The 16,771-nt window shown below is 42.5% G+C and overlaps 1 protein-coding gene and 1 long non-coding RNA gene across 3 annotated transcripts; one reads left to right on the top strand and one right to left on the bottom strand.

Moving 5' to 3' along the window:
• Positions 1–4,378: 4,378 nt before the first annotated feature.
• Positions 4,379–15,833, bottom strand: LOC131219530 (BTB/POZ domain-containing protein At5g48130). Of its 2 annotated transcripts, XM_058214724.1 has the most exons (5): positions 15,529–15,833; positions 8,286–8,416; positions 8,112–8,181; positions 6,046–7,197; positions 4,379–5,572 (listed from the first exon to the last, which is right to left on the bottom strand). In XM_058214724.1, exons 2-5 carry the CDS (start codon positions 8,378–8,380, stop codon positions 4,823–4,825), a joined length of 2,067 nt encoding a protein of 688 aa, XP_058070707.1. In that variant the 5' UTR covers positions 8,381–8,416; positions 15,529–15,833; the 3' UTR covers positions 4,379–4,822. The 2 variants fall into 2 exon arrangements, with proteins under 2 accessions (XP_058070707.1, XP_058070708.1); XM_058214725.1 differs by lacking the exon at positions 15,529–15,833 and having other exon boundaries at positions 8,286–8,507.
• Positions 8,069–11,836, top strand: LOC131219531 (uncharacterized). Its single transcript, XR_009158250.1, has 3 exons — positions 8,069–8,161; positions 8,492–10,481; positions 10,520–11,836. It is a non-coding gene; the product is annotated as an uncharacterized LOC131219531 (long non-coding RNA).
• Positions 15,834–16,771: the final 938 nt, after the last annotated feature.

Below are 16,771 nucleotides of genomic sequence, written 5' to 3'. Positions count from 1 at the left end.
TTAGCTATGGCTCTGTAATGGTCAAAGTCTTTTTTAAAGGAAGAAAATATATTAGCCCAGTATCGGACCATTAAGGGCATGTGTCAGCCTATTACGGCCAATACAAGCCTGTTATGGGCCTTTTTTTTCTTTTTCAGAAAATCCATTACAACCCTGTATCATATAACAGGTTATGGCCATTACATAACTGTTTTTTAATACCATGCTGCTTGTGCTAAAGTACTGTTTATTACTACTGCTACAAGTAGGAATCAATGCTTTAAAAACGGATCTGGAGGGGGAATGGGTGAATTGGATGGTTCTTTCACTCAATTGCTGTTTTGAACTTGTTTAATATAAAAAATGCTGATTCAAACTGGTTTGGATCATATTATTTAGTTTCTATGTCATTTGGGATCCACATTTCTATTTTTAGTAACTGAAAACTATGGCCTACAAGGTTTTTATTATTATTGAAGTTGTATATAAATTTAGATGTAGAACTTATAAATTTAAACATTTTTTTGAAGGATAAGATGAAATTTTATTTCAAGGAAAAGATTACAAAACAACGATTGCATCTCCATGAATATCCTTCTGCCTAATAATGTGAGAGAGTGTCCCCTTCACCTCCCGAATTCGCTCCACTTGTTTCCCCATTCTCCATGGATATCCTCCTGCCTACGATTCCCAGTTAATAAAGTTGGTTGAAATGCTCTCATTGAAGGTGGATTATGCATCCTCTTAACTCGTTCATTCCTAATGACATATGCACATGCCCGTGCATGCACGCATGGTCACACATAAAATCACAGTAAGGAGCGGACCCGAGGGGTTTCCTTTAGAACTCCCATAAAAAATGAACTTCTGCATACCCTTGTGGTTGTTAGTTTTACTTTTTATATTTATAATAGCATAAGTAAATGATAATAATTTTGTGTATGACTACATCGCATAGTTTCTTATGTGATGCAGGACATGAAAATTAAATATGATATGCGAGATTTCAGGCTTAAGATCACGTTAGTTCAGAAACAATTACACAAATTCCATATCCCACATGAAAGTCCAAACATTCAATTAAGGGGAATCTATGCGGGTCCAGGCCTACACATGATAGGGCTGGATCAATAAAAATTATGAACCAAACGATACTCAAAGATAAGAAATAATCATCCACACATGCATAGTAATCAGTCCCTAATCCAAGTGATTCACCAATTTCAAATCAAGGAACCCTAGGGTAAGAAAAGGGGCATAAAATTGGGGATTTGAGTAATTTAGGGTTAGGTTTAGGGATTTTGGGTGAAAACGGAGTGAAAGAGAGGAGAGAGACGAACCAGAGAAGTATCGCACACGTGGACAACAACAATGGCCCAGACGCACGTGCGTATGATCATGGCCACACGTGTGTGGGGCCCACTATTCAGAAAAAGGCCACCTTGGCCCTGGTCGGCTAGGGATGGACTCCAAAACCCTCAAATCTCAGCTCGATCCGATGTACGGTTTGTGCGTGGTGCTCCGTTGAAGTTTCAGCCTTCCTGTAGGGCCAGATTCTGAAATTCTGATGTGGAGAGGAGAATTGCTGCAATAGATGATTAATTCGAAGTGTAGATGATGGGGTGAAATGAGAAGAAGGGATGGTAGAAGATGGGTCGTAGAGATGGCGATGGTTGGGGGCGAATTGGAATAGATGTGGCTTCGCACCACGGTAGTTAACCCTTCGATGAAGGGAGGGCTTCACACCTAATTTGGCTTCACAACTCAGAGAGTAGGAAAACGCAGAATTTTTATTAATCTTCAATGAATGAAAAGAACTACAAGGGGTGCCTATTTATAGGGAGAACCCTATACCTAAAAACTCGCACCATGTGCGATACCTATTACTTGGCGATGAAGTAAACTCAAATAAAAACCAAACAAGGAAATCTAAAGCGTTCACGATGTTCTAAATAATAACAATAAGCAAAACCTAAAATATAAAACCAATCCGACGAGTGGGTCACGATCATGAGATCCCATGGTGGGCTTTTCTTGACCATCGGGTCACTTTTCTGAACCAAAACTTGACTTCTAGCTAGGAGGCCTTCTCTGGATGTCGTTATCGAGCTAGATCGATGGTGGGGTCCTCCTTCTACGTACGTACGTGCGTAGGGGGGCGGCGTGAGTGTGCGTGTGCGCATGATGTCCCCATCATTATGACTACATTGCATAGTTTGTGATGGAGTGGCCTAGATGGTCCTAACCCTAGCACAGTGCTAGGGAAATCAGTGAATCGTGTACCCATTCTCAGATTGTGTACTGCTGTGACCTGTCTTCAAGGTAACCCTGGTTGTGAATGGTTTTTTAGTTTAACAACATTTTGTTTAAAAACAGATTAGGGGCACTTGGATGTGGTATTAAACTGGACTTCAATAATCCATCTAATAACGTGACAAAAATTGCGATTCCCTTAGCATTCATATTGAGGGATTGATCTCCAAATTGCTATGTTATGGTCAGATTGGACTTGAAAGGAACTGGACTACAATTTGAGGGCTACTTCTTCGTTAAGAATACTGGGAAACATCAGATTTTTGTGACAAACTGAAAATTCTTGATTCAATTCATTTGCGTGTCCAAAGTTCCAAATGCAGCCTAAATTTGGCTGTTTCAATCCTGTCCAGTCGAATTGGTTGGTCTTTTTTACATCTACTTTTCTTTCTTTCTTTTATTTTATTTTTCCTTTTTTAAATGGAATGAGCACAAAGTGCTCAATGATGCTATTAGAGTAAGGGACAAGATCCAATGAATCTGTTTTATGTACCATACACATTGTACATGAGTATGATATTTGATCATGCGTCCTGTGGGCTCTGCCTCTGATTGGCAGCTAAGGGCCCGTTTGGATTTGTGGGGAAAAAGAAACGGTGTTTTCCTGGGAAACACTGTTTCTAAGAAATAAATGGAAGGGAAGCCATTTCCCTCAATTGCTTTTCAACAACATTTTCTTGAAAAAATTTCCTCCATTTTCAAATCTGCTCTTTGGAAAAAAGAAGAAACTGTTCATGAAAATTCTACTCAAACACAGAAGGTGCACATGTCTGCATTGAAGATAGATTGTAGAACATGTCACATTGTCACATGTGGGACAGCGGCATACGTGGGCTGCTTGAAGATGGATGGCGGTGCATTATGCACATGTGATGCATGTGGAGCACTTAAAGATGGATTGCTGCACATGTGGCACATGTATGGTGTTTTTAGATCGATGGCAACACATATAGCACATGGGCACATGCGGGGTACTTGGAGATGGTCGTTTGCACATGGGGTACTTGATGATGGTTGGTGCCATGTGTTGCACATGTGAAGTGCTTAAAGATGGATGACAACCATGCGCCATATGTGGCTTAATAGCACACGGAGCATTTGAAGATGAGGGTGGGAACACTGAAAGATTGGTGGTGGCACATGTTGCATGTGTAACACATTAGCACATATATGTCACTTTAAGGTGGGTGGTGGGGCATGTTGCACATTGGCATATGTAGGGCACTTGAAGATGGAGGATTGCATGCGGGACACTTAGAAATGGGTGGCGGCATATGCTATATGTGGGGCACTTGGGGTCATTTCCCTCGATTTCTTGGAAATGATTTTTCTTAGATATGAGGAAATGAAAAAAAGCCATGCTTTTAGGAAATGACATTTCAAGAGAGAGAGAGAGAGAGAGAGAGAGAGAGAGAGAGAGAGAGAGAGAGAGGAAATGCTGATTTCATGTAAGTGACATTTCCTCAATTTACATTTCAACGAATCCAAACAGGCCCTAAAGAGAATTTGCCTTAATTGAACTCATGGTTTTGAGACGTCGATGAATTTGATGCGACTCGTTTGAGTAGACTCAGACTTGATCTGGTTTTCTACCATGAGTCGAGACCCTGAGTTGGACTGATTCAGCCCTTACTCTCAGGGCCAAATGAGTTGGGTTGAGTCGCTAAGTCTTTAAACCATGATGGACTATTCAAACTATCTAATAGATTATCCTTTTTTTGAATGAGAGCCATTTCTGAATTTTTTTACTTTTAGTGTCCATTTGTATGCCACTGATTAAAGGGCAAGGACCATCCAAAGAATGGTTTTTGGTTGTGGCCCATTTCTATTGGACCTACTGGATGAATGTTTCTGATTTTTTCCACGTATGCAACACGTACGGCAGTGAGAAGTAGGCATGGTATTTCCCATGCCTCAGAGGTACTAGATCCATGGTTTTAAGACTTGGATGAGTCTGATGTGATTCGTCCGAGTCAACTTGGACTTGGTTGGACCCAAAATGGTTTGATACCATGAATCAACCTAGACTTGGACGAGTTAGGCTGATTCAGACCTAACTTGGGCAAGTCCTGACTCCAGTCAGGGCTGAACGAATCAGTTCAAGTTGCCGAGTCTTTTAACCATGACTGGATTAGCTCCCTTTGTCTAATGAATCACTTATAGCATAAACCAGTTTCTTGAATCTTTCAGAAACTTGGAACTGTATCTTCATGTTTGCAGTTAACAATACCAGAAAAAAGTATGTAATGCTCTGGGGCATTTATATGTTGATAATGGTAGATTACCCGTTAAGTGCATGCAAGGAAAACTAATGCGAAACAACGGCTTTCCTCAAGGAGAAATATGTTACATGCATGTACACACACACACAAGCTTTTATACATGTCTGCATAAAAGCATGCATGTGTTCATGCATTATCTATGTTCTTGCACGCATCTATGTCTATCCATATGTTAGCGTGTTTATGTTGATCGTATTATGGTGTTTTTCTCTGTAAAATGGAAAAAAAGCTCTTCCGTGTGAAGTGATTCAACAGCCGTACATCTCATGCATGTCTTGTGTCCTGTTACAAGGACTTGGGCCATCTGAAAGACCTGAAGCAACCTGTTTTCTCTTTGATTTGCCTCTTCCAAACAAGGCCATCTTCCGAAATATCTTCAGTATCCTACCCACATACCTTCTTTGAGTAGCCCAATTCACGGAACCAATACAACTGCTAGTTTGGCTAAGTGGCTTTCCCTTCTTACTCGCTGATCTTGCCTCTAAGCCTGATATTCTAAAGCTCTTCGTTTTTCCTGGGAACTGCTGTGATCCCTTTGAGGTGCTCTGTTGTTGAAGGGTTCTTTTCAAGGACATGAGTTCTTGTTCGAGGCTTTGAATTCTAAAGCTCGTGGACTCAAGATCGTCTTTATCAAGTTCCGAACTTTGTAAAGGAAGATCTTTCTGTATCAAGTAACCCAAGGGCATATTGACTGTTTCTCCTTCTTGGTTGCCTTGTTTACATGGGCTTTCTCCAAGATTCTGGCTCTTGGGGAGCTGGTATCTCGAGCTTGAAAGGCTTCCTGATGGCTCGCTGCAATGTGTGTATCTGAACGATTCTGAGCAGTCTTTGAAGGCTTGGTGTGTATTGAGCTGCTGTACAAATAGAGCTTGGACTATTAGACGCAGTGGCATCAGCTCGTTTTGGACTGCTTCGATGCATGTCTCCTGTGATAGCTTCTGGCAGTTGAGGTATTTGCAGACAGATGACTTCTCTTCGTGGGTTATGTCTGGGTGTTCCTGAAAATTCATAGTAGCCAATATTCGAAGATTTAGATTCTTCTTTGTAAGAGGAATGCTACATGTGCGTATGCATCTGCAATTGCCAAACTCAGGCACTGTACACTACACATACTAATACAATAAACATCTGTGTAACCTGGGTCCCCAAAAGCATAACTCGGCCAGCCCACTTATCTGGCGGGCAATCGTGTTTGTTGAATGTGGATGGCTGGTTATCATTTCTTATCTGTCCATCTTTGTACAGAGTCAGTCTATCTGATAAGTGGGTCAATCTGATTTTTAGTCCAGAGAACATTCGTGGCATGGCCCATCTGACAGACAGCCTGGATCACACACAAATGGGCGTCTTTGGTACACATGGGAGGCACTTACTGTTTGGTGCTTGCAGACAGGCTGCCTGCAGGTAAGCATTCCGCTTCATGAACATGAAAGATTCATAAGATCATAACGTGAAGTTCTCGAAATAATACCTTTAGGAAGGTGGCCACTGCTCTGTAAAGATTATTGTGGGTCTGCCGATCTGATATCGGTACGATCTCGATGAGTTCCATGAATCTTCTGGGTGCCAAATTCGGATCAAGGGCGATTCGGCGAAGATACCCATCCCATAGTTCTGCAACAACACTAATACTACCCAAAGGGGTGTGGCCCACCTCTGCATCAGATGATACTCGAATGGAAACAATCCTCTCCATTGTTTCTAATTCCATGCTGGACGCAGTGGACCCCATGCCATTTTCAGGAAGGAGAAAATCATCCACCCTTGCTAAGTGTAACATTGACACAATCTGATCTTGTAACTTCATGTTGCTTTTGTTGCTTAAACCAAGATCCAATGATCTTGAAAGCAAGGCGAAGTAGAACCCGACTGGAATCACTTTAGTAGCCTTCTCCGAGATTGGCAACAAGTCGACTATACCTTGCAGGATGACGGAAATTTTGTTACTTGCGTCATGGGCCCCCTTTTCGTCAGCTGCGTTCTCCCAAAACTGGTGGGTCTTCTTCGACAGCACCCATTTGGTAGCGTAAAATGCTATCATGGGTCCCACATATTTCTCCTTCATTCCTTGTCTTCTTAGGGATGCGATTATCCTTTTGAAGAACTCAAAAGGCAGTGCTATCAGATCTTTGATCCACAGGTCCAGGCCAGCGATTTCCATGGCAGTCTTGCAGTCCCAAGCTCGGCCGACTAAGGAATGCAATGTGACCACAGGTCGGTCTCGTCTCTGCTCTGGATCAAGAATTTCCATGCAGGACATGAAAGCTAGAGACTCGACGCAGCGGCCAACTATCAGTAGATCTTCCGCCCATGGAAGCAACATCTGACACTTCTGAAGGACGATCAGTGTATCATCCCAACTCTGCAGAACCACTTGGTTCAGATACAGGTCGGCCCGTTCACAGAGATTGCATGAGCAGTGATCTTCAGTCATTTCAAGGAACTCGGCGGCGCATCGGAGAGCCGCAACATTAAAAGGGTCAATGAGTGAGGAAGAACCATAGATAAATAGCACTACCATTTCAAAGATATCCGATCCTCCAGGGAATTCATCTGGTAGTTCACATGCCTTCGATCCAGCCAATGCCCGTTTGAAGTATCCGCTCTTCAAAAGCAACGGAGGCTACAACAGAACCCAAAAAATTTAAAAAGGCAAGTACAGTAATTTTTTGTTCACAATTGCAATAATTCTCTCAGGATGTGTTTGGATGCAGTATTGAATTGAATTGAATTGCTCTACTTAGTAGATAGAAAATGAGTCAGATAAGCAAATGGTAATCACCTTAGTATTCATAATGAAATTGCGCTCAAAATCTGATTACATCCCTTTCAAGCATGGTTGAAAGACTCGGTGATTCAGATTGCCTTGTTCGGTCTCGAGTTGAGTATGGACTCGTTGAGTCCAGGGTGAATCACTGACTCATCTGAATCAGGTTGTGAATAGTCTAGATGACTAGTGGTGTCGAACTGGATCACATTCTACCGAGTTCGAGTCAACTCAGGCAAGTTGCATGGGATCCTAAAACTGCACTTTCAAGTCTGAAATGAAAGTAACATAAGTGCAATTTGGAATCTGGTCTCATGGTACGAATACTAAAGCATATTTCAAAAGCCAGGGAATTCAACTTGATCCCATGCTGAGTTGGGTCGACTTGAAAGCTTGATCCAATCTTCTCTTGACTCTGTATCTAATAACTAAATTAAATTTAAAGGGATTGTAGATAAATAAAGAATATAAAATAGCAAAACCCAGCACGGGTGCAGTCACTGGTATGGTTGGTAGGCGTGTGCTTCATTTATGGAGATTGTGAGTACAATCTCACTGTTTGATACAGATGAGCGTGTTCCCTAGTGACTCAAATCAAAGTCTCTTTGAGTCGACTAAGTTTTGAAATATTTACTAAAGAAGGTAACCACAATTTGTTCATATCTAGTTATAGTGAACTAATTAATGCAATTCAATTCAATAGTGCATCCAAACACAGCTTTCAATTCTTAATTTTTCTTCTTTTTTAGTAATGTTTTTATTTTTCCTACCTCGTGCAGATCAAAGATTCTATCGCTGACCCGAACATGAGTGGAGACAGGTGAGCCCGACTCTTGTGTCCTGAAAGAAAGAAAGAAAAAACTGTCTTCTGTAATCAAGTTCATATGAGACAAACAGTAAGATTGTGTCAAACATTTGGTAAAAAGAAGAACAGAAAATCATACCAAGCTTGTATTTTTCTCCTCAGTAACTCCCCAGCAGTCGGGCTTGAAAAAGGACTCAAAATCAAAGATCTCTCTTTTGAGACAGCAGAATCCATCACTGTCTCTGGCTATCAAAACAATCACAAACCGAGCTGTTTTTGAATTCAGTAACTCCAATTTCAACTGTATGCAGCTAACATTCTTCCATTGATTTCCTTTTTAAACAGGAGAACCAACAAAACAGAAGAAGGAAAGCTTTTAAGGGAGCAGTTACTTTGTGGAATTCAACTTTGTCGACTGCCTTAAATCCAGCACCAAAATGCTCAAGAATCCCAAGTAAGAGGATTATATGAGCTTCTAGATTCTACAAGCAGTTTAAAAAAAGAGGTATTGTACAATGCTTGAGCTGGATGTTTGCCCATCAGTGTGATGGGCTCCATGTTTCAGTGATCTAAACCGTCAATGTGATGGGTCCCACTATTGATTGAATATGTGCATGTTCTCCAGGACTAATGAGAAAGTATGCATGGAAACCGTTTTCATTCAACCAAAAAAAGACCAGATTTTCTACATCTAGGGTCATCCAATCTGAGGGATTTTTGGTGCTTCAACATCCATGTTGAGGGCCTTCAATGGTTTGGATCACTGAACCACGTGTGATGGGTCCCACTCTACTGAACTGTATTGTAGAAAGTATCAGCCCAGCATTGTAAAGCAACATCTAAAAAATTACATGAAAAAAAAGAAGTTAGGTTATCTATCAATTACCTCACTTGTGCATCAAGTCAAGAGGGACCTGTTGGTAGTTCGCTGGCCCACAGGAATTAGTGGTCAGCTCTGATCTTTAGTGTTATCGAAACCATTCATCTGGTGGGCACCACCATAGGACGGACCGTGGCTTGTACAACAAAGCCAATGGTTCACATTGGTCTGATCTTCTAAGATAATCGAAACCGTTCTTCTGGTAGGTGCTGTTGTAGGATGCACAATGGCTTGTACATCAATCTTAACCGTTCAAGCTGTGGTTTGCAAATTTATTTTAAAACAAAAAATGGCCAACGGCCGATGGTTGACATTCAACAGGTACGAGTCAGATCCAGTGGACCATCCATGGTGGGGCCCACTAAATGAACAAAACTGAATGCGAGGGACTACCATTATAGGTGGTCCAGCGGGGTTATAATAGTTTTCCTAAAAGTCAAAGTCAAACAGTGCGCACGAGTGGATTTAAATCCAAATCAAAGGCCTTAGATAGCTGTTTTTTGAAGGTAGGAAAGTTGAAATTTTTAGAGCCATAAGACAATAGAAAAATGAAAGGATGTGATGTGTGGAAGAAAGTAAAAATTTACAGGAATCACTCGATACTCTGAAAGAGTATGACTGCCCATATGCATGCAGTAGAGCTGCTGCTACATGTGCAATACATGTGATCCAATCCAAACTGTCCAAGTGGTGGACCCCAGTATAGATGGATCATAACCAGAAACCACACTTGAACAGAAGTTGTTAACTGTCTGGTTTATGGCCATTGAATGGACAGTTAAATGAAAAATCTGTTAAATTGGAGGATAGGATCATTGAACCGATTGATGTTTAAGCTATGGTCACTTTTTCAGTGGGATCCAGTATTTGGACCGTTAGGATTGAGATACGTGTGGCTGTTTGCATGTGTATGAATAGTCATACTATTTCAGAGTATCAAATAGCAAGGAATTTTATTTATATATTTCCTCCCCTTTTTCTATGCAATCTCTTGCTTTCATCCACACATGCTTCTCATTTTCCTATAATCAGATGCCGCATTTGATGCATATGATTTCCATGAAGTGGGTCCCACACACGTGCCAGCTTAGTCATGGACGATTGAGCAACTGATCTGGTGGGCCACCTCGTGGATGATTTTAAACTCCGGATCTTCCGGTCTTTGTTCGTTACTTCCATTGAATGTGGACCGTTGCTTATTTTTCTCTCGAATTTATAGATAGATGGATATGAAAGTCTGATCAGTTTGATTTTTGGGCCATGACCCATCAACCCGGCGACCCACAAGAACAATGGTCCCGATCTCCTTACAGAATTGCCACGTGGACGGTGGATGTGTGTGGTTGCACGGTGAAATGGAACGCACGTGAAGCACGCATACCGTAGTATCGAGCTGCACACGCAAACTCCCACGACGGCACGGCTTCTTAAAATTGGGAGTTTGTATTTGGGTAGGTGGGCCATGTTGGCTTACTCCCAACAACCTCGATTAGGTGGGCCATGGTCTCTAACTCCCAACAATCCCAATCCCCAAAATCCTACCGTCGCTTTCAGTTTTGCAATTTCCTGACCGTCGGATCAATTTTCTAGTGTTAATCTCTGGGTGGGGCCCACCTCTAGGATCATGTTGATTGGACGATCCTAGCCATCCTTTGGAGGGACCATTGACTGCAAATGAAGGGATTCATCAGGAGGGGAAATGGGTCAACTTTGAATGTGGACCGTTTGTCAATTTCGTTTAGCCATCCGTTGTTTTCATTTGATTGTGGCCCATCTCATGACTGTAGTCGTCTGATTTTGGGGTCATGGTATAATCCATGTTGGGGCCCACCGGATGAACGGCTCCGATTTTGAGTGGATTGGTCCATGTGGGGAGTAGCCAGCAGGATTATGAGTTGGCTTATGGATTACATTTTAGAATTTCGATGCATGCCCGCATGTGCAGCACTGTCTACCCACATGCTCGCACACATACTGTTATGGCACGTGCGTGAGCTCAGAGTTCTCCATCAGGTGGGCCGGATCATGTAGATCTTTTGAGCTAATGGTTGTGTTGTTTTACACTGCATGTGGGCCCACAGCGTAGGAGAAATGGATGGCTAGAAAAAATTGATTTAGCTGCCTATTTGTTTTGTAAATTGTGGTCCATCCGACGGCTGAAACGGGCTAATATTTAAGCAGAAGATCGATATAGTGTGCCCCACCTGATGGAAAGATCGGATCTTGCACACGTAGGATGCATTGTCCATGTGCTTATAGGTGAGTGGGTGGAGTTTCACACGCGTGTGGATTAACAAACCTCCGTACGTCATCAAACAAGCAATGCCATGGCTAGTCGCTACAGTCGCCACGTGAATTCTACTCTCCACTCCTGCGTGCATGTGTGAGATCTGGGCCGTTAATCAGGTGTCCAACCATTTAAATCCTGTGGTAAAAAAAAAATCAGATTGGTCCGCTCATCGGGTGGGCCACACATGTATATTGGATGTGCCCAGTGGTCAGCATGACTGGACTGTCGTAATTTTTTTGTGATGGGCATACAATGACAGGGCCCATCAGATGAACGGTCCGGATCTCACATGTTTAGTTCCCTGTATTACGTGTTTTGGTTGGGTGGTTGCAGCGTCAAGCCTTCAAACCCAAGCAATACATTCCTTCAATGCTTTAAATTGTAATCCATTAAAATAAAATAAATAGAATTATTTATTGAGAAATAGTCCAGTGCTCTCACAGCACTATCAGTGATAGTCCTCCCAGTTGGATTGGGACACTTTGACTATCTAATCCATTAATCTAGACCGTTTACTAGAACCGACACACATTTTCTTGGGCAACCATGTAAGCATCTGACTAATCTGGCAAGTATTAACCGTTCAATCAATGGTGTTTCATATGGATGGTCAAGATGAATTGAATGAAAATAGTTCTAATCAGCAATCATGGATTGCTTATGATTTGCCGACCCATCCATAGCTTTGAAAATGGATGGATATAGAAAATAAGAGCAAACCAAGGATGGATTGGATTGTCAGGTTAGGGCGATCTTTGCATGGTGTCTATAGGGGTGTACATGAACTGAGCTAGCTCGGTTAGCTCGCTTGACTCGGCCCGTAAAAGCTTGAATTGACTCGACTTGAAACCGAGTTTGAGCCGAGCCAATTTTTTGAGCTCGAAAATGAGTTTGAGCTGAGCTTGAGCTTGCCCTAGCTCGACTTGGCTCGGCTTGATGACTCGGTACACCTCTATATATACCCTTAAAAAAAAAAAAAACCCTCCCTCCCTCCTGCTCGAACTCGGCTGCCTGCACGAACCCATCTTCCTCCCCCCCTCTCTCTCTCCTCTCTCCCTCCTCTCTCATAACCCATCTTCCTCCCTCTCCCTACTCTCTCCCTCCTCTCTCATAACCCGTCCTCCTCCCTCCCTCCCTCCTCTCTCTCTCTCTCTCCTCTCTCCCTCCTCTCTCATAATCCATTTTAATGTTTTAATGTGTTTTAGTTCAAACTCGGCTCGAAAGCTCGAAGCTCAAAACTGGCTTGAACTCGGCTCGAACTGGTCTAATTGCTAATCGAGCTGAGTTCGAGCTGGAGATCTTGGTTTGGTCACCGAGCTGAGCCAAGTTCAAGCTGGGTGTGACTGGTGACCGAGTCGAGCTGAGTTCAAGATGGGTGTGACTGGTGATCGAGCCGAGCCGAGCTAAGGCCAGCTCGACTCGGTTCGGCTCGATGTACACCCCTAGGTATCCGTACAAATGTACTTGGACTTAATGGACTGTTCAGATCAGTCGATTGGGCTGTCTAACTGAGCTCATGCAACTTGAGGTGTATGAACAAGTCGGGTCCACTTATTAGTGGGCCACTCCACTTGAATTTTGGAAGTTTCAGCATGTTCTCTCGTTGTTTCCTCTAGTGCGGTCCACCTGAGTTTTGGGTTAGTCTAATTTTCTTCATGGTGGGGCCCACCTGATGCAAGGTTTGGATGCTGCATACAGGTACCGCTATCAACTATGGGCGCAACTCGAGCGAGCCGGGTCACCCGACCCGAAGTCCATATGTTCGTCCCCGCCCGACCCAAATACATGTGATTATTCCCAACTAGACCCGAATTTACTCAACCCGAACTCTAGTCGGGTTGGCGTTTTCCAACACGACCCGAACGTGTGATTAGTGGGCCCCCCACATTGTAATGTAGTGTGGGACCCAGCAAGTTCTTTACAGTTGATACCACATTACGGGATGCCTGGGGTCTCTTGATCGTGTCCATCTCATCATGTTGTGGCATATGTTGGGCTGATAAACGGTCAGGATTTTGGCAAGCTGTATGCCAGATGGTCCATTTATTGATTTCTCCTAGAAACCATCCATTGAGTGGGCCTGAAATTCAGACCCAGGCCCAAATATAACTACATGAAATGGGCCTGGATCCGTAGGCCTGGCCCATGTTTCAACGATCCAGATTATCACTCGCTTCAGATCGGTAGATCCTAGCCATCATTCTTATAGTTTCTTCTTCCGTTGAACGTGAGCCGTTGCTGTATTTCTCTTCTTGGCCGTCCGTTTTCAGTCTATAAATTTAAGCGCTAGGATTGACCCATGGAGGGAATTTTTGTCCTCTATAAAGAACCCACGTACGTGTGGAGTTCCAACATTAGTTATCAGCCGTTGATGCATTGCATCCACACCGTTGGCCCATCATTTTGTGAAGTAATGGTGATTTCCAGAAGCTGTGCTGATATCGCACTCAGGCATGAGATCTAAGCCGTTCATCAGGTAGGGCTTTCCGTGATGCAAAAAGAAGAAAAAAAAGTAAAAGTTTTTAGAAGAAATGGACAGTGAAAATGAAAGAGCAGCCCTTAAATATCCATTCTACAGGATGAATGGACCAGATTGATTTTCATGTTCAGTATATGTCCACGGCGTGCCCCACCTACCTTTTTGCAAGATCTGGGCCGTTCATTGGCTGTCCCATCATGCATTATTTATGGACCATAATGCCCTTGAAACCCTAAACGGTCCAGGCCTTGCCCTTCAAGCCAGTGATCCAGTCCAAACCCAAGAGCCTGATGAGCCAACCAGGCATGAATTGACGGTCCTAACTAAATGATCTACCGTGCTGTCCGTTGATCAGCCTCCGTGGGACCCACCTATGTGAAGCTACATAAACATTTCAAAATGATTGCCCAGCCCTTTAAATTTTTAACCGTCCACCTCAAACCTAGTCACGTGCTGGACCGGGATTGCCTAGATGACTTTGGGTCCCACTAGATGAATGGTGGATATTGGTGGAGAAGTCTGGGTCAGATCAGTGGCCCAACAAGGTTTTCATTTGGGCTTCAGGCCCATGGGCTTCCTCATTAGGTCAGAAGGCAATCCATGGAAGAATGGGCCCATCAGGCCCATATGGGTTTTTAATGAAATGATTGAACCTGGGCCAGGGATTAACATTCAGACACGTGTCTGATCTACAAACAAAATATCTTGATATGGGCCATCTCCTTGATATGACAATCCTAACCATCCAATCGGTGGAAGACAGATAAGAGTCGAGATTGGGCAGAGTACAATCTTTGGATCTAGGAGAAATTTTGGCCATGATCCCTCTAGATGTGGACCCAAGGAATAAACGGTCCAGATCATAATGATGCAGGTTGTACAACTGACAATCCTAGTATAATTTTCCATGTCAGTGGGGCTCACGAGCCTAGAGAAGAATCTCAAACCCCCGTACAGAGCCCACCATGTTTCATATGTAAATCCAATCCGTCCATCAGGTACGTACCCCTATTTGAACCGTATGTATAAAATATAATCCTAAAACCTCTCAGTTCGTACAGTGTGGCCCACCTAAGCTTTTGGATTAGGATGATTTTTGCGTATGCATTTCATCCTCGTGATTAACATCTGATTAACCCATTTGATGAAAGATACACACCATGGTAATCTCATACACAAACCTATGATTGGCATCTTATCCTAATTGTTCCCTTTGGTGTGGCCCACCTAAGTGGTGGATCTAGCTGATTTTTATCCTCAGGATCTAGAGTCTGGAATAGAATTTGATGGATGGAGTGGATTCCTCGCATACAATTTCTGGGCCCTATAGTATTTTATCTATATCTATCTTTGATTTGAGATATATCACTTGAATTCAACTACAGATTACATGAATTTTCCTCAATTGCAACCAATTGTAGATCATATACTTCTTCAATTGCCAATTGCATATCATCTGCTTCATTAGTTGTTGAATGTGAAGGGATTCGATGATCAGATATTGATCTTCTTTAATGATTGACAATTTGCTACTAATCTTCAAACAACTATCATTCTTCATTTTCAAGCTATTGTAGTCGTTCAACTTCTTCATTTGATGTCTTTCTTTATTAAATCTTCTTTTTCTTCATCTAATTTGAATGACTAGTGATTTGCATTTGAAATGAATGATGATCTTGTGAGATTTTTATTGATTGTGTGTTGTCCTTCAAGCATGAGAATGAGATTCGTACCTTGGTTAGCCATTGATTTTGACGAAAGAAGCTTTGCTGTAGAAGATGGTGATGCACGGATCTTCCGCTCCTAATCGATGGGGCTTTCAAGTTTTTTGGAAATTGGTGAAAGGAGTGGGAACAGATGCCGGCTTTATAATTACTGACGGGAAGTGGAGACGTCCGGCACGTCGTGGACTCTCGACCGAAGCCCTTCTCTTCCACGACTCTCCGTTAGAGAAAGCAACCTCGGTAGGTTCCTACATGAGTTAGGAAAGTGCTTTCCAAACGAAACACCATGCAACCCAAAACGAGTTGAGAAGAAGCTCCACACCTCCTCCTGGCTGTAAGTTGATCAAACAGCAAAGTGGAAAAAAAAAAAACAAAAAAACAAAAAAGAAGAAGCTTTGACCCCTGAGGGGACGGGCCTTATATACTTTTGGACATGATGGAGATAACCTCTCTATCTATCCAATTTTTAAACAGTGAAAAGAGATTTGGTGAAGATTTGACCAGCTCATTAGGTTTGCAAAAAGAAAAAAGTAAAAAAATTCGTTACTGGATACTTGTGATTGGAGGCTCAAGTGGGGCCCACCATAATGTTTACGTGAAATCCACCCCAACTGCCAGGTGAGTTACTCCATTGTAGGCCCAAGGCCCATATATTGGCTCCATCTATGATTCAAGTGGACCACATGATTGAAAGCATTGTACAGGCAACATTTACCCTCTAAACTATTTCCATTGGTATCTGGCCCACCTAAATTAGTTATGGGTCTGAATTTTGCGGTGATTGCCTAAATTTGGTGTGACATATAGTGGTTGGAATGCCTTTCATATAATTATCGAAGTGAGCCCTATAAAAAATTAAGGGTGAATGTCTTTCACATGTGTTTCCTTTGAGTGTCCCAAATGAATCATAGGTCAACCTTATTTTTAGGCCCTTGGACGAATGCATGGGCCGTGAAAAATCAAGGAAGCATTCCTCTCATAAAAGAAAAAACAAACGGATTTTTTACAGGGTGATTTGTATGTGAAATCCACTCGGACCATTAAGTGTAATCCCATGTTACTTGGGGCCAAAAATAAAAAATAAAAAATCAAACTGACTAGTGATTCAAGTGGGCCACACTAAAGGAAATAGTTGGGACAGACACACCCTTGATTCTTATAGGCCGACTATTATAATTATACGAAATTCACCCTAATCTTAGATGCCACTCCAAAATTTACACATGGGCCCAAAGTTGAGCTGCACATGTGA

This window comes from Magnolia sinica, chromosome 11, assembly GCF_029962835.1.
Source record: "Magnolia sinica isolate HGM2019 chromosome 11, MsV1, whole genome shotgun sequence".
In the NCBI taxonomy this organism is placed as follows: domain Eukaryota; kingdom Viridiplantae; phylum Streptophyta; class Magnoliopsida; order Magnoliales; family Magnoliaceae; genus Magnolia; species Magnolia sinica.
This window is presented reverse-complemented; position numbering and strand designations above follow the sequence as displayed.